This window comes from Lethenteron reissneri, chromosome 14 (assembly GCF_015708825.2).
Source record: "Lethenteron reissneri isolate LAM-NWPU_2019-01 chromosome 14, ASM1570882v1, whole genome shotgun sequence".
NCBI lineage: Eukaryota > Metazoa > Chordata > Hyperoartia > Petromyzontiformes > Petromyzontidae > Lethenteron > Lethenteron reissneri.
Genome location: NC_083792.1, coordinates 3,215,146 through 3,237,703, shown reverse-complemented (window position 1 = coordinate 3,237,703; position 22,558 = coordinate 3,215,146). Strand labels below are relative to the sequence as shown.

The 22,558-nt window shown below is 49.4% G+C and overlaps 1 protein-coding gene across 1 annotated transcript in view; it reads left to right on the top strand.

The window, feature by feature from the left end:
• The first annotated feature begins 4,987 nt into the window (after positions 1-4,987).
• The window catches only part of LOC133342256 (alpha-actinin-1-like), an 80,233-nt gene continuing 62,662 nt past the window's right edge, over positions 4,988-22,558 (top strand). Inside the window, exon 1 of the mRNA XM_061551296.1 lies at positions 4,988-5,332. Within this exon, the coding sequence (XP_061407280.1) occupies positions 5,234-5,332 (99 nt within the window). The 5' untranslated portion in view covers positions 4,988-5,233. The remainder of the gene's footprint in view (positions 5,333-22,558) is intronic.

Here is a 22,558-nt window from a genome sequence, read left to right as displayed (position 1 = left end):
CTTTGAGCCACCAACCCCACGACACATCAGGTGATCTCGTGGGTACAACTTGGGGCCAGGCAGCTGTGTCACGAGCCCTGCCAGGCACAGGAACCAAGTTTATAAGGCGCCATCGTGGCCGAGTTTCAATTTAGGGGCCGTCCATAAATGACGTCACGCACCTAGGGGAGGGGGGGGGGGGTCAGAGATTTGTCACGATGTGTGACAAGGCGGGGGGGGGGGGGTCAGAAATGTGACGTCACATCAAAATACACAACTTTAAATAAATATAGACAACACGTTCTACTCAATTAAATAGACGTTTTAATAAATGTTTTCTCCTACAACATCAGAGTGCAGCGCCACATTAAATACGCACTACAATGACAATAGTTTAAAGCGATTTGAAGCGTGTTTTATTTGGGGGGGGCAGAGCTTTGTGACGTCATATTTGAGGGGGGGGTCTGACTTTTTGCGACGCCGTGTGACGATGCGGGGGGGGGGGGTCAAAAATCGTTCAAAATCGCGTGACGTCATTTATGGACGGCCCCTTACGCCTTAACCCCGCTTATCACCGATGTCACATGGCAAAGTTACACTGTTGATACGCCTCTGCGTAGATCGTCGCGCCTGCGCGTGTGCGGCTCTCTGCCCGATGCGTTTTCGGGTTGGCACCCCTCGTGGTTTGTTCGGCGCGACGTCCGACGTTTCGCTCCATTCGCCATTCGGTGGGTGAGAGCTTCTTCGGCAACCTGAGTTCTGCAGAGCCTTTTTTTTTTAGCGAAACTGTACCAAAGACGTGTGGAACAGTTGCGTCGTTCGGTCGCGTAAAATGTCGGGAACTAAAGAATTCGCATCGATGTGCTTATTGTTGATTTAGCTGACGCGTCGTGCCGATTTTGAGATATTGGTAGACGGTACATATTTGTATACACTGTTACAGCATTGCAGTGCACATACCAACGGAGCAAATGATTTTGAGTGTGAATGCGAGATAAAAAAAAACACGTTATTATTTACATGCGGAGACACGGAATGGCGTTCTGCTTACGCATGCCGTGTTCTATTTATTGACACTGTGAAACTACAAGCACGTACACATGCGTATGCATGCACTCGCTCAAATGGCAGGTAATCTACACATTGGCTGTATGCTTATGCTAAATCCCCATTGACTTTAGTCGGAGGAAGTGAACCGATGTTGTGCGAGGAGGGAATGCAGCGTCACTGAGAACCACAAAATTCACCCTCTGCACCGCTGTGCAAAATGACATAAGGAGCATTGTCAATCCCTAGTTTGTAATGAAAACAAATCAACGAGTTGCCTTATACAACGGGTCACTGGCCAATCACCAAACAGCCACTCTATTTACCAAGACCCAAAACCAAACATCCAGTCTACAGTGTATGCAATGTATCACCCACATATAGTACTCAACACCCATTCTACGGCCCAGACCTATGCGTGTAAGTATGTTGAACTTCGTTCGCACCATACGTAGGACAACAAAGCTTGAATTCAACGCTCACCTTTAGCCCAGACCCGTGACTCAACATCCAGCCACTCGGCGACCTCGTTACATTGAAGGTGAAGATGCACAAATTCCATATCGGGGTGGCAGAGACCATTCTGTCCCATCGGACAACCACTCGCATTTCTCCGAAAAGGACGGTACCAATCTAATCGCCACTGGAAATGATGATTAGCCGAGTGTAAACCTGACTGGATTTAGAACTCGTAACCATCTGATTGTCAATGCGAGGTCCCTGGACACAGTGGGCTATGATAAACCTACACATTATTATAAGACTTTAGTTATCTCTGAACGTTTATTCCAGCTGGGTGGGTGACATGCATGCAGTTGGTCAGGGATCGTGCACGCGCTATTAAGACCACGGTGGCATTAATCATTTAAACGGGGAGGATAGAATACCCTGATAGCTTTTTTTTAAAGGCCCCACACACAATCCCTGCGTGCTGACAGGGATAATCACACCGCTTTGCACTGAATTAAGAGCGCACAACCTTGGCAATTTTTAATTATGGCAGCCTGCCCCTACCCCAACCCTGACTTTGTTTCGTCTGCTCATCCACGCCCCAAATTCCACATCCATTACAAAGCGCCGTCATTCAGAGGGATGGACAACAGCCCAGAAGTTTGCGTGGAAACGCTGCGTAAACAATTCCAAATCAATCAAACTGGGCAGCAACTAAGGCTGAATCAGGTCCCCAGGGAGGGGAGCAGCAGCTGGGAGTGACTGGTTCGCACCCACCGCAGCACCACCCAAAACGTGCCACGTGGAGCCTTGTGGCCTCGGGTCAGCCGGTTGCAGCTTTTGACAATAATTCTAAAAATATATGTTTTCTTATGCCAGATAAGGCCCACTGAGCTGTATAGCTCTTTTTGAGATGCAATCTGACCACAAATGATATCTCAACAAAGTGGTTTATCACTTGGAAATGTATAGCAGACAAATACTCAAAAGACACGTTGATTCTAAATGTGGAGGGAAAAACTGGGAGGACCCGGAAAAAAATCCACGCGGCCACGGGAAGAACACAGGAACTCCAAATATACAGGCATTAGGGTCAAGATCGAAGCCACAACCTCCTGCATCGCAGGCGAGGGAAATATAATCTCGTCACCGTGGTGGCCCTATAACATTTCACCACAATAAAGGACTCCAGAGGAATGGACACATTTTTATATTTGCCACACACACAAGAACAAGAAAATCCACCTGATTTTCAAACAAGTAAGGCAAATCATACAAACGCATGGATCTATGGAACGCTTTCCAGAATGTGTTTGTCTCCGTAAGTATTGAATAACTATCCGTCTGGAAGCCGATGGCTAACTGGAAAATGAAACCGATTAATTGGTGATGCTGATGCGTTCACATTGGTGCACAAGCACAATTAACAAAGCAAAATCTCCACACGTCTGTCAAGAACCTTGTATTTTACCAGGTAAGGTCCACTGAGCTGTATCACTCTTTTTCAGAAGCGATCTGGCCACAAATGATAGCTCAGCGAAGTGGCTTATCATGAGGAAATTTATAACAGCCAAATACGAAAACCGTATCGGGCCATGAAGAAGGGCCATTGCCTGAAACGTTACCTAATTTATATATTTTATTTTAAAGACAGGGTGTTATTAACGCAAATATTGGGCTTTTCGTGTCTCCAAAGTGTGGGTAACACTACGATCAATTTGACCAGTTTTAAATCTGGTAAGTCCCAAATAGCAACACAACAAATGCGTACACGCGTTATCATGGCCGTCCCTATTACGGACAGAGTCTTTCAGCATTAGTTGTAAATCCTTAAAAAGACAAAACAGTATTCAAGGAATCTGCCAGATCGATTGTATAGAAGAAAGGCCCACTGGGAACATGAGCGCTCATGATAATGAGTTGGGGTACAGCAGGGAGATGGCAGTCTTCGTTCATCTGAAATTCTCCACCGGCACGATGGGCTTTCACATCCGCCCAACGTTGACTTACAGCCTCTGGAAACACTCTGTCTTGTAACGTTGGTGACATTTGTCTCGATTACTGCAACGCCGCCCTTAATCGAATCTCTAAAAAAGACGACTTTGGCTCCAAAACGACCTGTTTCGAGCTGTCCTAGACGTTATTTTATTTTGGCACAGGTAAATATCCGTATGGAAATAAAGTCACGTGCATTTCGATGGGCATTAGGCATTACGCACGGCCATATGTATGTATGTTGAGCTTCTTTATCACCGTACGTAGCCAACCCGTGCTAATCGGAGGTGCTATTTGGCTTCCATGGTTTCGAAAAAAAAAAACCTTGCACCAGCTCCCCATCAAATCAAGGCTGCAGTACAACATTGATATCCTGTGTCATCGAGCTCTGTTTAAGTCTCTCTGGCCACACCTCTGCACCCTTCTCACTCCACTGACCACTTCACCTACCAACATTGTCATCGTACCCAGAACCAGCACCCTACTGGCTGAGTGACGTTTCTCTGTAGCAGCACTCGGCAATCGTCTGGGGCTCTCTCCCACTGCATATTCGAAGCATTCGTGCATCATCTTTATCATCCACCTTCAAGCAGTAGCTCACGGCTCTCAGCCTTTAGGCTCTCGCCTGTTCAAGAATATGAATCCCTGCAGTCACGAAAGCTTTACATAAAAATTTGTTGAATTTCTTTCGCATCGTACATAGCCGACAGTGCTAATCGGAGGTGCGGGGGAAGGACAATAATCCAAACACAAAGAGCAGTTCTAAATAAATTAGTTTTCAATCTAAATGATTTAAAAGTGCGTTGCTCCAGTGTCCTCCTAATATCGGAGGGAGGAGCATTCCAGACGGCCGCAGAAGCGCATCTCAAAGCGCGCGATGCGGTGACCGTCTTTGTTCGATGGCCGGTCAGAAGCCGCTGCTGTGAGGATGACCGGAGTTCACGTGGCGATGATTAATGTTCCTTGAGGCGTGGAGGAAAGCTGCGCGTTGAGGAGGAAGGATGAAAGAAGGAGTTGGACGAAGTTGTGAATGAAGAAGGGGATGGGTGAAGCAAATCCGTGCGGGAGGAGGAGGTGGAAGGATGAAAGAAGGAGTTGGAAGGAAGTTGTGAATGAAGGAGGGGATGGGTGAAGCAAATCCGTGCGGGAGGAGGAGGTGGAAGGATGAAAGAAGGAGTTGGAAGGAAGTTGTCAATGAAGGAGGGGATGGGTGAAGCAAATCCGTGCGGGAGGAGGAGGAGGGGCAGGGGGAGGAGGGAGCGCCGCCTTTTGTTGGGCGAGAGATGGCGCGCTCACGTGGGCGGAGGGAGTGGAGCGGGGAGGAGGGAGCGGATGGAGGAGGGCGAGTGGAGGAGGAGGGAGGGCGAGGGGAGGGGGAGGAGGGCGCGGGGAGGAGGGCGAGGGGAGGGGGGAGGAGGGATGAGGAGGGAGGGCGAGGCGTGGTCTCGTGGTGGCCTCGCCACCAAAGGGGAGTTGCCTCTTCCCCCCCCTCTTCTCTCTCTCTGGTGTGTTTGCGCTCCCCTGCCTCTCTCACTGTGTGCTCAGCCGAGGTGGCCCAGGGTTTGTTTGTAGCAGCGGTAGGTCGCGTCCGCGTCCAAACAAGCGCCTTTCTAAAGCTCTCTCCGAGGCGACGGAGAGCGGCTGTAAAGCGTTACCCCCCACCCCCCCCTTCCCACCATCCAGCAAGCGGCAAGCCGAACGGCATCATCATCAGCAGCAGCATCATCAGCAGGTGTGAAAAGGCGAGCAACCTAGCGACGCGATGGATAACTCGCACGTGCTGCCCGCTCACCTGCAGCAGGAGGAGGACTGGGACAGAGAGATGCTCCTCGACCCAGCCTGGGAGAAGCAGCAGCGCAAGGTGAGCGAGCATCTTCCTCCGACACACCTGGAGCAGCAGCAGCTGCAGCAGCAACAACAACAACCTCCTCCCCCGCCTTGTCCCCCATCGCTAGCACGATTTGACGGACCAGAATCTTCAATTCGGTTCGCTGGCTCGGCCCGAGACAACTTGGCACGGTTCCCCACGCGCGTTCAACTCGTAATCTTTAATGCAGATTTTGGTGGAATTCTACGAGCCACTCGGCTATTTGTTTTTGAGACATGTCCAGGACGGTCTGGTCGGCAAGTAGACTCGGCTGCTCACTCACACAACCACCAAAACCGACTTGCCTCTCCACTCAACGATTTGCTACCCCATTCACTTGTTCATTCACCTCTCCACTCACTCAGACACTCATTTACTCACTCGCCCACCCACTCACAACCCAGTCACCCATCCACATTGACACTCACCAATCCACTCACTATTGCACATCAACAGACATTCGCCGACTCAAACTAACTCGCATTTAATCACGAATTCGACTATCCATTCGCATATCCACTCCCTTACACCATAAACCCATTCACTCACGTCCACCCTCACCCATCCACTCACCTATTCACTCCCTTCCACCATCACCCATCCACACACCCATCCACTCACTTACACATGTAGTAGCGCGCACTCTCTTCACAGATTACCGATCCACTCGCTCGCCTTCGCCTATCCCACTCCATTTCAAACTTAACAACCCAAACTGGCCGGCTCACCCCCTCACTCACCCCCTCACTCACCCCCTCACTCACCCCCTCACTCACCCCCTCACTCACCCCCTCACTCACCCCCTCACTCACCCCCTCACTCACCCCCTCACTCACCCCCTCACTCACCCCCTCACTCACCCCCTCACTCACCCCCTCATTCACCCCATCACTCATCCATCCCTCACTTATTCCATCACCTTTTTCACTCACTCGCTCACTCGTCGATTCGTTCAGTCATTTGCCTGTTCGTTCATTCGCTCACTCACCCACTCGCTCGTTCACGCATCCATCCATCCACCCAGTCACACAAACCCAAGTGACTCAACCATTCAGGCATTCAACCGCTCGCTCGCCCTCTCAATTCTTGCGAGATACGCCAGGACAGCGGAAGGGGAGTGGAGGCCCGGAGAGAACCCAGTGATGAAGGAACGGACATAGGTAGATGGATGCGTTCACCTTTACACACCTGTGAACCCCTCATCAGTGCTGCCTACCTTACTACAGACCAACTCGGACCATATTGGTCACCCCGTGCCCCTTATGAATCGCAACGTTCATCCTACAAAGTCCCATCACGAGGGAGAAACACAAACAAATAGACATTGTTTGTTTTGTCCGTACTGTATATAGAAACGGCTGTACGCCGTATAGAGCTGAAGACTCAATATCCCTGCACAAGAATACGGGGTAAGCCATATGGGTTGACAGGATATGCGGCCTCTATTGGGAGAGGGGGCCGAATGGATAGGAGAGAGAGATAGGGGGGGCATTGTATGAGCGAAAGGGGTTCGGTGAAGATTGGAAGGGGAATGAGAGACACGGGGCGTCTCCCGCCCGGGCGTCAGGCATTTTACGTCTGGCCAATCCTCCCTCACCTGCACACCCTCCCTCACCTGCACCCCATCCCTCACCTGCACACCCTACCTCACCTGCACCCCCTCCCTCACCTGCACACCCTCCCTCACCTGCACCCCCTCCCTCACCTGCACACCCTCCCTCACCTGCACCCCCTCCCTCACCTGCACACCCTCCCTCACCTGCACACCCTCCCTCACCTGCACCCCCTCCCTCACCTGCACACCCTCCCTCACCTGCACACCCTCCCTCACCTGCACACCCTCCCTCACCTGCACACCCTCCCTCACCTGCACCCCCTCCCTCACCTGCACCCCCTCCCTCACCTGCACACCCTCCCTCACCTGCACCCCCTCCCTCACCTGCACCCCCTCCCTCACCTGCACCCCCTCCCTCACCTGCACCCCCTCCCTCACCTGCACACCCTCCCTCACCTGCACCCCCTCCCTCACCTGCACCCCCTCCCTCACCTGCACACCCCTCCCTCACCTGCACACCCTCCCTCGCCTGCACCCCCTCCCTCGCCTGCACCCCCTCCCTCGCCTGCACACCCTCCCTCACCTGCACACCCTCCCTCGCCTGCACCCCCTCCCTCGCCTGCACCCCCTCCCTCGCCTGCACACCCTCCCTCACCTGCACACCCTCCCTCACCTGCACACCAACTGCGTGTAGAGCCCTCCGCTATGCGAACAGACAAGCCTTTTCATGTCATGTGGGGGGTTGGCGTCGAGAAAAAGGGAACACTGCGATTTGTATATAGCTTGCGCTGTAATTGTCACGCGAAGTTTTGTTTTAGCCTGTGCGTAACCGCGACTGATTTGGCACGTTTGGTTACGTACGGTGCGAAAGAAACTCAACGTAGATACGTACAAATAATAACTCAGCACTCGCCTACACACTATTCCTCAGGATCACACAACGCCACCACTATCCCTAGCCATACAACTCGCACATACCCAACTCCTAACACATACCCCCCCCCCCCCAACACTAACTATGCCAGTAACCCTATCCAAACACAAACCCAGTCTTAAAACATCATCCCCAACACACACACGCACACCCCGAACGCGAACCACACCGCCAAACTTAGCCCCAATACTCGACTCACCCCACCCTGAAACACCCAACTCTAACTCGTTGGTTCTTTCGGTAAAGCCACGTAGATCTAAAATAAATCACAACGTTTCGGGCGCAACAGACAAGCGTCCGTCATCAGGTGGGAAATCACGACGGATGCTTGTGTCGAGCCCGAAACGTCGTGATTTATTTGATTTTACACCGACCCCTAACGCACACCACATCTCGCTGACACGAACCATGGGCCCCCACACCGCCAGCTCAACTTCTGACACGGACCCTATTGCGAACACCTTCGTTAGGGACCTGGTGTGTATATTCAGGAAGGTCTCGGAGTACGCGGGCTCCCAGGGTACGCGGACCCGCTCATAGACGACCAAACTCATCCGATTCATACTTCACACCCTGTCAACCCATGCGATTTCTACCCCGGATTCTTGTGCAGGGAAATTGAGTTTTCAGGTCCATAATTCTGGCAAACAAAATGTGTCTATTTGTTTGTGTTTCTCCCTTGTGATGGGACTTTGTAGGATGAACGTTGAGATTCATAAGGGGCACGGGGTGACCAATATGGTCTGAATTGGTCTGTAATAAGACAGGGCACTGACAGATAAGGGGTTGACAAGGTTTGTAAGCGCGAATTCGCGTAAGTTGGGGTTCGCCTATACGAGTGCATATAAAATGTATATGAATGTATATAAATGTTTAATAAAGTAGAGTAATGTACAGTAAATGATTCACTGATCATCAGTAGCATCCGGGTCGGATAGAACACGACATTTTATTTGGACTCGTTCCTTGCGCGGGCGATGGTGTTGCACGTAGTCAAATCCATCATTCGCGTGATGGCGGGGCGGTGATTTGACTCCTCGCTTCTCGCCCCGTGCGTGTGTAGCGATAGTACGAGTCACAAAGTGTGAGCATGAATCGGAGGGTCTTGCGACAGACATTTGGCCGTATCATTAAGTGTCCTCACCCAAACACACAACTGTCAACCCCTTATCAGTGCCCAACCTTATTACAGACCAATTCAGAACTTATTGGTCACCCCGTGCGCCTTATGAATCTCAACGTTCATCCGACAAAGTCCCATCACAAGGGTGAAACACAAAAATGTTGCCCCTATTGAAACGGCCGTACGCCGTATGGACCTGAAAACTCAATTTCCCTGCACAAGAATACGGAGTAAATCGTATGGGTTGACAGGTTTGCGCTTATGCGGGGATACACGGAACCTAACCCTCCCCCCGCCTGCGTACTCTGAGACCTTGCCATAAATGCGTCTCATGGCACTGCAGCCTGTGGCACTGCGTGTACTCTGCACGGCGTTTCTCGGCTTGCGATCGTACAATACGGAGAACCGTGACTCAAGGAAACCGCGTACAATTCTTGTGACGCTCTGGAAGGGTTGGAAAGCTGAAAATGTTGGCGCGCATAAAGTCGAGTCCATTGTTTCCTAATACTGTATCCAGCAAGATCTGTGAAGGAGTTTAAAAAATAATTCCCCCCCCCTTCCCCAAAAAAATAAGTTAAACTTCAGGGGTAGACAACTTTTGGCTGACTAATCTGCGGATAAGCGCGGATAACAGGAGGAGCGGGGAATGTTCCGGAACTTTTGTCTGGCGGCGACCGATGAGCGGGAACGATGCGGATACGAGGAAGAATTGATGATTGAGGTAGTAACGCGGGTTACTGCTGCTGATCGGGGGATGGTGCGGATTATAGGAGGGAGCGGTATTTCGTAGGGCGTCGGGATAAGAGTGGCTGGCCTGAGGCTCGCCACTCCTCACGACGAATGGCTGCTTCAACCGCCCTCATGCCACAGCCGTTTGGCAAACAAATATCAAAAGAGGCACGATATGAAACAATTGTAAATCCCGATGAGATAATGGGTCACCGATTCGCTTATTCTTTTCATAAAAAGCTAAGGACCATCTAAGTAAACCCACCATAATCGGTGCGTCTCCAGCGGAGGAGGAACAGCAACAACGACACGAACTCTCTCTTCAAGCCCTCTCGTGGCCAGCAGACCTCGACATTGGCACTTGGGGCCTGCACATTTTGCCATCATACTTAAGAGTAGAATACAACAGCTAGCCTCGTACACTATGAGACCTCCTTTACCAGTGGCAAAATATAGTAGTAGGTTTTTACCCTTTAAACTGGTACAAAACTGACACCTTTATACGAGGCATCATGTTTGCAATAACCACAACACAAGTAGTCAAAATGCAAACAAAAAGAAACAACTCTGATAATGATAATAATATATGTATAAAGGTGTCAGTTTTGTACCGGTTTAAATGGTAAAAACCTACTACTATAGCTAGCCTCGTGTCGAGCTTTGTTGTTGTCCCCCCCCGTACCTCCGATTAGCATGGTCGGCTACGTACTGTGTGAAAGAAGTTCAGCATACATACACGTTTCCCTCGTGTATCACGACGGATTATTTGTCTCTTAAGTTTGGGAGTTTACTGGCTTTGATTTATTGCTCCACTACAAGAAGCAGTCCAACTCCTAATGTGTCTCGCGTCACACTAAACCTGAACTTGAGTGTTATTAAAAAAAAAAACACAAGTCCACCACATTGGTCATTAACACTGTGGGTCTTAAAAATAAAGTAAGTGTATCTACTCGGTGACGTTTTGGGCAATGGTTCTACTTAATAGCAGGTGGATGTAGAAGGGTCATTGCCCCTTTTTCTTGTTGAGTTTCTTTTGTTGTCGATTGTGCTTGCTGCACCACTGCCAACGCACCAGCAGCAGGATCGACGAATGATTTGTTCAATGTTATTAGAAAATATTTCTAGGTTATTACAGAACCAAATGAAAAAAGACGTGAATACAAGAATCGCATTACAGTGCTGTTGTTCTAACAACAAAGTCAAGTTTGTGGCCTTCATCCAGCAGTCATCTCCCATTCACACTCGGGACCTTGTAGGAACTCCTGCACTAATAAGAGTTGTACCTCCGATTAACACGGTAGGCTACGTATGGTGCGAAAGAAGTTCAACACACGTGCCACACATGTAGGCCAACATTTCAGGCAGTTGACCTTATTCAAGGCGTGCCTTTCCTGGGGGTGGCGGTGAAGGATCTTTCAGTCTCTGCTGCCACACCACAGCCGATGGAAAGCCGCCGAATGTCACGCAATTGCCTTGGGTCAAATTCTCCTGAAAGCGTTCGATCTTAGTTAGAACTCTGGAGGCTAAGCAGGTTGGAGCCTGGCTGGTGCTTGAGTAAGGAACTATTGGGATGTTGCATGTTTTGTAAGCCGCGATTCCTACTGCTGTCAGTGCAGCAAGTGGATTCTTGAATATTTGCTTTCCACCCTCGTATGTGTGCTGTTTAGCACCTTGTCTGTGTGGCATTTGACAAACATCCCAATAATGCAGGACCCGCCTGAAAAATAAGTCCTCGGGACGAGGTAAAGTGTTACTCAGTTTCATGTTGGGCAGTCGTGTTTTGTAGTTGTGGATTTATAAAGCACCCAAATGCGATCACGTCTCAAGGCGCTGATGTACAGTGTCGTGGTTTTTTTTGTTTGTTGCTACCGACTTTTTTCACTGAAAGATTCACTGCATGGGATTGGGTGGAGTGCGGTGGGACGTGCCCCAACGGACGTGATGGGTCACGGTGGTGGTGGGAGGGGGCGCCAAGGAGGGGGAGGCAGCCTTCTTCTAGGGTCAGAGTCGAGTTTTAAGCGCAGTCCTTCCTGTGTGCAGCTTGCAATCACGGTGGTTCAACAGGCAGCCGTGTATGCACGTTGCATTTCTTTCGCACCGTACGTAGCCAAACGTGCTCATTGGAGGTGCGGGGGAAGGACAACAAATTAAACACAAAAAAACAGTTCTAAATAAATGAGTTTTCAATCGAGATGATGTCGACATGCATAGCCCTGGTGACTTCCTAATATCGGAAGGAAGAGCATTCCAGACGGCCGTAGAAGTGCATCTGACAGCGTGCGATGCAGTGACCGTTTTTATGCAATGTCATAACAACGTCTGGGCCGTCCCAAGGGTGTCTCATCGCTGAAACACGCAGCGATCAACTCCATCACCGAGTCAGCGGTGGAAATTCTACTTTGCTATAGTGGACGCCAGTCTCTCTCTAGGACAGCCGCTGTTGGGTTTACACAAAGCGCCACTAAGTTTAACCACCACGCAGGCCCACAGCCTTTTTAGCAAAGAGCCCTGCTGCGGACGCCTATATATAAGCATTATCCGTGAATCGACGCAACTTGGCTTGAGAGATTCTGACGAGACCAGTGTGCATTCTGGATGATTAGGTGTGATAGGCACAGCGTCTGTGGCATTGCCCCACTACACTGTCTCCTCGTGTCTGAGCCACGCGACCTTTCAACGCGAGGCCCTCTCTGTTCTTCGGCACAATTAGAACCTGCACCCAGTGCGCTGGTGCAGGGCTTTGTCCTGTGTTTGGGCGAAGCTATTCTGTTTGGTCCAGTCGAGTGCAGCTGCAACAAAAAATACATAGTTGCTTGTGCGCTCCATCACCGTGCAGCAAATTTCCATCAATTCGTCATTGGTCTGCGCGTCCAGGCTTGTTGAGTGTTTCATTTGTCCTTTCTCTCCTCCGTATAAAGAAATGTCCCCGTACGGTATATTTGTTCGTACTTTGTCTCCTTCCAGAGTAACGAAACAAACAAAACTCGACAAATTCGTTCATCACACTGTGTGGCCTTAAGGGGAGCAAAAAACATTTCTAATAGGCAACGGTTTTGGGCAAGGGCCCTTTTTGATAGCGTGTCCTTGCGAAGTCCGGTTGGTATTCATCGCCGGGATGCATTCCCCATTAGGCTGTTTTGCAGTGAAATACTCGCACGGTGTCAGAATCAGAACATTTATTTATTACTGGAGGAATACGATGAGCTATGAAGCTCTTTTTCACAGATCTCCAGTGGAGCCATGAGGAGGAGGCGGCTTCGTGTTACACCAGTGATCAATTCCTCCTCGCTGACCTTCAAGTTTGCTACATTACCTCCTGCCAGTGGTTCGCCCACTTTGCTGTAAAAACCCCCAGTCAACCGGAATTCGATTTCCCGGCCAGCGGCTAACATCAGCGGCGAGTGATAACTGAACCGGTCCTAGGCCCCCCCCCCCCCCCCCCCCCCCCTATAATTCTCCTTCGCCAACCCGCACTGACCAGCGTGGAGGGGAATGATCAACAACCCCCGTGGACCTGCACATGTTGTAATCATTGTCTCCTATTTCCGTCACATCACTTCCTCCACACTCCTCTCAAAAATCACCGTCCTTTCTCGCTGCCCACCACGCAACGTCCCCAGCTGTTTAAAAGCAATAAATACCCGTCTCTTACCGTCTTCCCTTCAGCTAATTCTCGCAAATATCCTTTCCTGTTTCACATTTGAGCGTACATTTTATACGTCCTTTGACATGTTGGTGTTGGTTTGTTTCCAACTGTTATTATGCCCCCCCCCCGTTATATTATACTCCCTGCTATTGTATCATCCTAAATAAGTAACTTGGGCCTGTCACGGCAAAATGGAATTGAGATCTTTGCTCAGAATTGCCAATGGAGATCAGTGCCACTCCGGTGCTGGTTTCAGCAGAACATTTATTAAATGTTTGCACTTTGTTGAGACTTAAATTACCTGTTATCACAGGAATGAACTATTGTCTTTCTAATAAAGCGAACATCGAGTGGTGCTCATCTCCACATGTAATTCTTCAGCTGGTGCTTCAAATTCCACATTCCTGCGGCAGGGGCCTTTCATGTTGATAATTACATCATTGACTAAAAAGGTCCGATGGCCTCGGCTAACCTCTGGCTGACGATTGAATTCGTGAATTTGCCGTCATCACGAGCTCTCTGACGTATCATTGTTAACGCCACAGCTGTGTACGCCACATGCACGGGTCGTGCAGCGTCATAAATAACGATGCAAATATATATGCCGTCACATTCCACGCTATTGTTTTACGTCGCGGTCAAGTTTTAACGACACCCGCTGTCGCGACTTCTTTGTCACGGTACAAAGTGCTTCCTTGCCAGATACATCGTTATTGTTCATCTATAAAACACGAGTTTTTAGAAACGTCGCGTGAGCTGATGTTACTCTGTGGCCCTGATTAAAGCTTTGGGGGGGGGTGGTGGTGGTGGGGGGCAGTGAAACATGGACCATGGATGCTCGGAGCTCCGTGAGTCTGTGCCGTCTTGCGCTGGAATGCGCTTCCGCTTAGCAGCGTGCAGAAGGCGCGGTGTTGACCTCCAGCGGTTGGTGGGGGTCACCAACAGACGAATCTCTCTCTTTTTTGTGTATCGCCTCGCCCCCGTCACTTCTCCAGCGAGCCGGCCAGCCAGCCAGCCTGTCCGACCGTCAGCACAACCATCACTAGCCTGCCCCCCACCCCCCCTGCCCCAACTAGACCTTTTGGAATGCGTTCCCCTTCGAGCAGTGATCGAGTGATACCATGCGTGCTATTTTTATGTGCATTGTTCGGCATGCCACGCTGGGGTAAAGTGAGTGGGGTTTTTTGTAACAAGCAGGAACCCAGCCGGCTGCCTGCCTGCCGGGCGGGCGTGCGGGCGTGCTCGGCGGTTTTTATGAAGCCAACAGGGACCTCTGATTAATGGATTATTGTAATCGATACGCGGCCGTTTTTTAAAAAAATGTTTACTTGCCACCTGCAAAATTAAGAAACGGGGGGCCTCGATAGAAGCGTCGAGCCGTCTCGAGCAGGCTACTTGTTTGTCGGCTGGAGAATGAACTCGGGACGTGTGGTTCACTGAGAGATTACCCCCTTCCCCGGCGATGAAATTAATTGACACGATTTCAGGGGGTTGCGATTCTGCTCAGTGATTGATATGCCGTGTTATATTTTGCATTGTTTTGAATATGGAAGCTACCTCTAGAGGCTGCGTAGGTTTTGTTTTTTAAATTCGGGACAGTCCTGATTAAAGAGTGTTTGAGATTTACACGTACGTACGTGCGTTGAGCTTCTTTCACGCCGTACAGAGCCAATATATTCCGATATATTTTCTTCGTTCTTATGGCGTCTGAAAGTAGAAACAATCTACAGTTGTATTTTACATTTCTTAAGTCATTCCATGGAAAGTCATTTGGACATTTACTGTTAAACGCACATTCTAAATAAGCCGTAGGCAGTGTTTATGTATTTTTTTGTTAGAAAACAAATCCAATAATGCTTTGATTTTTTTTTCCTTTTGTGTTGATGATCCAAAGTGAATAGCAAATGTGCACAGCCTTAGACAATGCTGGGGGGGGGGGGGTGCAGCAATAGGTCAACAATTGAATGGTGGAGGAATTATTCTGGCAAAGGGTGTGGTCTCGCAGACCTGAAAGGGTTGTGAGGCTTCAAAAAGATGCCGTTAAAGTGATCGTCACAATCACGTGACGACCCAGGCTCTTTAGCCCTGAGCACATTCTCCGAAGACTTGCCACCTTTTTTGTTTTGCACACCTTCGAGTGCAGCTGAAGCTTAGAAGAGGCCTAAGCTTTGGTGAGGCTAGGAGCTCTGTTCCGATTTAAAGACAATTCAAAGCAAAAACAATGGGCAAGTATTTTGGTCAAGTGAAGCAGTTGGGAGGGGGCTGGCAACTCGTTTCATTTCGCGGTCCCTTAAGCCGATGGTTGGAAATTCCACATTCATGGGACAGGGTCTCTCTTGTCCGTTCGACCGCAACTGGTGGCTTGTCTCAAAATCATTGTCGTTTATCGACCACAGAGGGATGAACGATGGGTTCCAGTCGACCGTTCACCGTGATTTGAACTTGCAACCACCTGATTGGAGGAAGAGTCCAGGGCCACGGTGCATTTCTGCGGCTGAAACATACAGTACCTGCGATGCGTTACGCGCATACAGTTCCGTATATTAAGCAACGCACCTCGCCCACTGTTTGACTATTTTAACTTTGCGGTGCGAGAAAACATGCAAATGTACAGCCCAAATCCTCCCCACGCTTTTGTGGGTGAAGGGTTTGGTGAGCGTGGGGAGCATAGATGGCGAGTGCATAGAAGAACCACAGTACAAGGATGGATTTCGACGATGTAAGCGCAGCACCGCTGGCACCTATGTCAACTCGGTATGCGTGTATACCCCCCCTCCCCATCATCCAAGCATTATCCAGTTTGAACTTTGCTTCGCTTTTGAGATCTTTTGAGATTGGGTGCATTCTGGAGTGATCATTCTGGGTGATCTGACCACCGCAAAGCGGGTTCGCGTGTAACACGCACACAACACACACGTGCACAACGTTAGGGCACGTACTCGAATTGTAAATGTGATAGGTTTACCGGTGTGCTGAACTAGTAAATAATGATCATGTTTTGTTTACGTGACAATTCTTATTAATTTGCTGTGTGGGCGAGGGGAGCGGCTTTAACGGCACGGTTATATTTTTGCGATCTAACCCAACAAAATAAACCCCTTCTGAACGTTAGGTCAGCGGCACGGGACTGTGTCGATACTAAGTATTGTACCGACCCAGTTAGGTAATTAATAATTACCTATTGAAGGCCCAAACGTGACCTTTCGTGAAACTCCTCAAGGTCAAAGTGTGTGTTGTGTGTGTGTGTGGGGGGGCCCCTCTATCACTTATTCTCCGAGACAAAAGATGACCAAAAGGCTGTAGAGTCTGGCCCGCTAAACATTGACACACACCCAGCCTGCTCGTCCTTCCATGACAAAGGCGTTCGCAATTGTGACAATGGCGATCCGAATGGCGCCCCCCCACCTACCCCGTCTAAAACTCGTTGTTGTCCGTCCAATACCCCCACACGGTGCCCCGTGAGGAATTTGGAGGTCGTGTGTGATCCCCTGTGGGGGATGCTGGGGGGAGGTTGGTAGGGCGGCACCCATTGCATGATGTGCAAGCTTTACTCAGGCACCCACCAACCCAATAACTGCTGCTGCTGCAATAAGCAGCAACAAACCAGCGACAGTTAATAACAGTTGACACAGATGCGGCAGAAATTTCCAATGGTTCACTGTTAGGTGCGAGTCAGTGTTTCACGACCAGTCGACATCTCCCGGTGGGTTTGCTCGAGTTAAAGCGAGACTCGTTTGTCAGTGACGCTGATCCAAAGAGTAACAAGGTAAATCGCAGTGCTCGTGTTCTCCGCAGCAATGCTATCGATGATCTTGTTCCATCATAAACAGGGCAAAAATATAACGAATATGTAGAATACTCCATGGTGTCTGAAATGTCACCCTATTGTGTATGCATGTTGAATTTATTTCGCACCATACACAGCCATACGTGCTAATCGGAGATGCGGTGGAAGGACACCAAACTAAACACCGTTTTCTTCGGATTCTAAGATGCGCTGGAAAATAAAACTGACCCCCAAAGCTTGTGGCTGGTGTGAATAAAGTTACACACTTATGGCCTTTCTCACAAACACACACACACATAGAACACCCCAACGATTGCAGTAAAATACAGGGAAGAAAGTCTTAGGATCCAGAGAATATGGTATATACGGTATAAACATATTTGCCTCTTGATGCGAGTTTTTATTTTATCTGTCCATGTGCACCACTGACCAACGCAACAGCTTATTACAACAATATCTTGTCTGGAGGCCCTAAATGCATTGGTTGCTGTGTACGAAGAAGCTGCAGTCCATCGCCACGCGTGTATTATTTAGGGGATATTTTTCGGATGCAACCACGGTGTTAGCACTCGCGCACAATGAATGCAGCACCGTGGGAAAGAAAGCAAACGGCCCGTTGAAACGCGCGTGTGGATAATAAACCATCACGACTTGGCTTGGGCCGATGATATCACCGCACCCATTGGCGTTGTTTGGAATTAAAGTTACGTTAAAGTTATGCCAGAGACAATTCCGGCAAAAACCATTTTGCATTTTTCTGGCACCGAGTGTGTGCGCTGTTATTTGGAAGAGCGTTTCACTCCCGAGTTGGAAGTTTTTGCGAGTTTTAAATTCTTCCTTGGGGGTGGGAAGGGGTGGGGTTGTGACTGCACATTCTATCCTCCGCGGTCTATGAAATAAGAATCACTTTGTGAAACTTGGAACGGTGGCTGTCCTTTTCGAGAAACAGCCTCCCACCCCTGCTAGGGGACTGTGGAAATTCACCAGCTGGCTCAGAGCCGCGAGCAGCGACGGGCTGTGTGGCCATGAGCAGCGGAACGAACGGTGATTCACTGCTGCCCCTCATTTGACGAATTTTCACGATTTGGTGTCACAATTCCACTCCGATTAGCACGGTTGGCTACGTACGGTGCGAAATAAGTTAAACATGGCCACATTTGAGACTTGATTTTCTCTAGATTTTTTTTTTACATCTAGTGGCTGCAGGGGTGACGAACACCAATTGCAAATACCTGTAAAAATCTAAAAACGCAGAGGGAAAAAAATCAGCAAAGAATCGATTAATCATTCCACCCCTACTGCCCGTTCCCATTGGAGCGGGAAGACGCTGATATCGCCCTGACAAGTTGATCGCCGCTGAGGGGTCCGCGGTTTGAGCCCAAGCGGTCGCCCTGGTTAATACTGCAGTGTGAATTAACCATAAAATACTTACACACAACGTCAGCTTCACAGTGGCCGTTGAAGACGTTTTTAGCCAAATGCAGATAACTAACTTGAACTATTTAAAATGTTTCCATGAAAGGCTCACCGAGCTATGTAGCTCTTTTTCAGAAGCAACCTGGCCATCGCAAATGGCGGCTCGGCGAATTCGCGTGTACCAGCAACATGGGCCAAATTTTGAGAATTGCTTGGAAAATGACTTATTTGGAAAACACCACAAAGCAACGTCACCCCCCCCTGCCCTGACTGGGAGTCTTCACTCAACTGAAACGCCAGTGCCTTTGTGACAGCCTTGTGTGGCAAGAATTACGCGGATAGCAAATGCACTTAAGTTTAGTTATTATTATGATAGAGAAAACCCGTACGCTGCGCCTTGTTGTCAGTCCCATCATTTATCTTCACGCGTGTAATGGCCTTAATAATCCTCACCATCCACTTGGCTTGTTTCCGAACGTTTGTACGAGCTCACAGTTTCCCGGGGCCAGCAGTAAGTGTTTCGCTCTCCACCTCCATCCCTCAAATGTGTTTTTTTCATAACGTTCTGGCGGCTTGATGTTGCCAGACAAGTTCTCCGCTGCGAGAAACAATGCGGACATTGTGCGCGGCTAATGGGGTGGCTCGTGGTGAATATGAGAGAAATATTCATTAACTTTGGCTTTACATGGCCCGCAGAGACCACCGGCTCTATGCGCTCTACAGTAGCACACTGGAACGCCTCTCATCCGCTTTGTTGTAGGGGGGGGGGGTCTCTGGTTTAAGCCTTGCGCCTGGGCCCTGTTAACAGTAGCCGTGATGAATAACAACTAAAAATGACTCCTCATTATCGGAGCGGTTATGTGATTCTTATTCGCAGAGGCTCGGATGAAGGGAATGAGTTTTCTGTCGCTTTTGGGATCACTGTTTTCCGTACACAATCGCAGATAATAAGAAGACTCGATGCACGGGTAATAGGAGATTGCATGATTTGATGATGGTGTGTGGATAACAGGAAGTGCGGATGACAGCCAAACACGAATATATGGCAATTGGCCAAATATCTCGGGTCAGGACCCTATGGTCATCCTCGCAGCGGCTTCTGGCTGGCCATCAAGCAAAGACGGTTACCGCAGATGCGCTTCTGCGGTAACCGTCTGGGCTCCTCTTCCTTCCGATACGGTATTAGGAAGCAACTGGAGCTCTGCACTTTTAAACCTAGATTGAAAACGTATTTCTTTAGAACTGCTTTTTTGTGTTTAGTTTTATTTCTTTCCCTTGCACCTCCGATGAGCATGGTAGGCTACGTACGGTGCGAAAGAAGTTCAACGTAGTTACAACGCTCGCTGATGCAGAGTCTGCTTCTGGAAACCGTTTATGTGGAGTCCCCGCAATCTACGCCGTGGGGCCCATTCGTGGATGGCAAGCAGAGAGAGAGCGAGAGCATCCCCATCGTGTCGGGGGTGGTGTGTGTTGTGTGTCTCAATATTTAATCCTGTGTTTTTTACCCAGCATGTGACCCTTGCAGAAAGCAGCTCCGTACAGTGTGCTCATTGGAATGGGGCCAAGAAAATAATAACTGGTGGCTCCCGTTTATTTTTAACATTTGGCGGCGGACGATCTTCGTCGTCTTTATCGTCCCTACAATTCAGCGGAGATGTTCTGAAATCGCGTTATTGCTTTTATTTTGTAAGCGCGCCACCTATTTGTGCGCGTATGAGATAATTCAAGTAACATGCTGCTTTTGCACACAAGTGCAAAAATTGTCGGCTATTGAAAGGTGCCCAAAAGTTAATTATCGTAATAATGACAGATTACAGTCCTTTGTCAATCTGTGGCTGGTTGCAGACCCCTCCTGCCCCCCTCCCACCCGCCACCCACGTTGTATCACGTGAGGATTGTTTGACCATACTTCACCACGCTGGCCATGGCCGGGTTGGTGAAGGGTTTGGGGAGTTAGTCACGTGGCACATTTTTATTCAACGTTTCTGTCGGGTGGAGGAGGGTTTATGACACATTTTCTACACGACCTCACCGAAATGAAACAACTCATGAATGTTACATTGAACTTCTTTCACAACCGTACATAGCCAACCGTGCTAATCGGAGGTGCAGGGGAGGGGGCAAGGCCAATAATCGGAGGTGTGGGAGAATCGAGGACAGGAAGGCGCGAGAGTTGTAGACGTCCAAAGATGCGTCGATTCGCACGCTCGCGACGCGCTCGCTGGCTACGCGCACACTCTGATCGACGTGATTTTCTACATGCAATTTCACGCGCCGGTGTTGCGTGTGGGCTCGTGGAGCGAGCGTAAACTTTACAAGCACAAGGACGCGAGCCAAATCAACCACAGCCACCACCAGATGAGATGGTGAAATCAATGCAAAAGCTGAACAACAAAAGCCAAAAGATTATTCTTGGATTGAATCGCAACCCTGAACCGTGATGAATTATCAAATCGCTGCGGCGATGAATCGTTAAGATGCCTGCGGGCTTGCATCATGCACCTTCTGGAGCGGATCACAGTCCCATGGTTTTCATTCCCCCGTAAGATTCCACAGACGGATGCCAAACTTTGCATTTCATAATGTCCTGACCTGTTTGTACACGTACAGCTCTTTCGTCAGTACGCTGCTGGGCTCGTCAATTAGTTAGTGAATTTCGTCCATGAAGCAACTTCGTCGACTTATTGTCGCAGCTTCTCAGCTTTTGGATGGTCGACAAGTCGGCGATTGAGTGGATCACCTCGAGTGGAATTAAACTCAAGGTGTTTTATGCAACCAGCCGTAGGCCTCCAAGGACCACTTTGAAAGTGTATCCCGTCATTTGGCCTCAGGTCATCTCCTTGGTAGCTGTCGTGGTTAATTATCATTGTACGTAGAATTCCTTCATGATTGAGCCTTCCAGGATGGGCTTACACGGCTGGCCCAAGTGGCCCGTTGCTTCGCTGTCACTTTGGGACACCGCTGCGATATCAAATATGCTGAAACTGTGAACTCTCGTTCCCTTTACAACCAAAGTCTGCCCAGCCGGCCTGGCACTTGGTTCGGAAGGCACAAGGTCGTTTTTTGCCACAGAAGCCCGAGCCGTGCCGCTGACGTCGCGCGCTATGAACGAACGGTGACGTGTGTCGGTGACGCTGTGACACCGCGTCCTCATGGCCACACTGACCAAAATCGCAAGCAGTGATGCGTCATTAGCCCCCGCATGCATCCTGACCCTGCTTCGGCCCCGGGCTACATTCGCCTGTCTTGTTACATGTATACCGACGTACGTATGTTGAACTTCTTTCGCACCGTACGTAGCCAACCGTGCTAATCGGAGGTGCGATTAGCACGGTTGGCTAATTGTGACGCCAACCTGAACATGGTTTGGTTCTGTCTTGGCACGGTAAATAGACGGGAGAAAAACCTCCTATGCCCGTGAGACCACCTTGGTGGCTCGGCTCAGATGTGCCAGTCGAAAAGGGCTATTTGTAACGCATCTGTATATATGTTAAACTTCTTTTGCGTTGCACATAGCCAACCGTTCTAATTGGAGGTGTGTGACCGCTGCTATACACGTGGCTTTGAAACCATATTCTCTTTGGTAAATTAATTGTTTGAAGTGTTTTGTTGAGCTGATTATTGAATTACAGTTAAAAAGAAACAGGTGGAGTTGTGAGACTTAAAAACAAATCGGGGCTATAAACTGAGAATGCCAGCTCGATTGAAAAATATCGCACCCAAATTTATTTTGTTACATGTTAACATATTGATGCTTCTTATTACCACGTAGCACTGTATAGTGGGGGGGGGGGGGGGAGTTCCAAAAAAAATTCCTTGCATAATATCCAACACCCCTCCCCCCCGTAACCTTTGCATATTTAAATTCACCCAAGGGAGGTTGAAAGGGCCCGGAAATTCCACAGCCCCACAGCCTCCGTTGTGTAAACAATGGAAAACCCTCGGCGGCCGCTGACACTGGGGCGGGCGCAACCTTGTACGTGCATCAAGTGGCGTTTTTCAATAACATTAGCGGCCGTGTCGGGTGTGC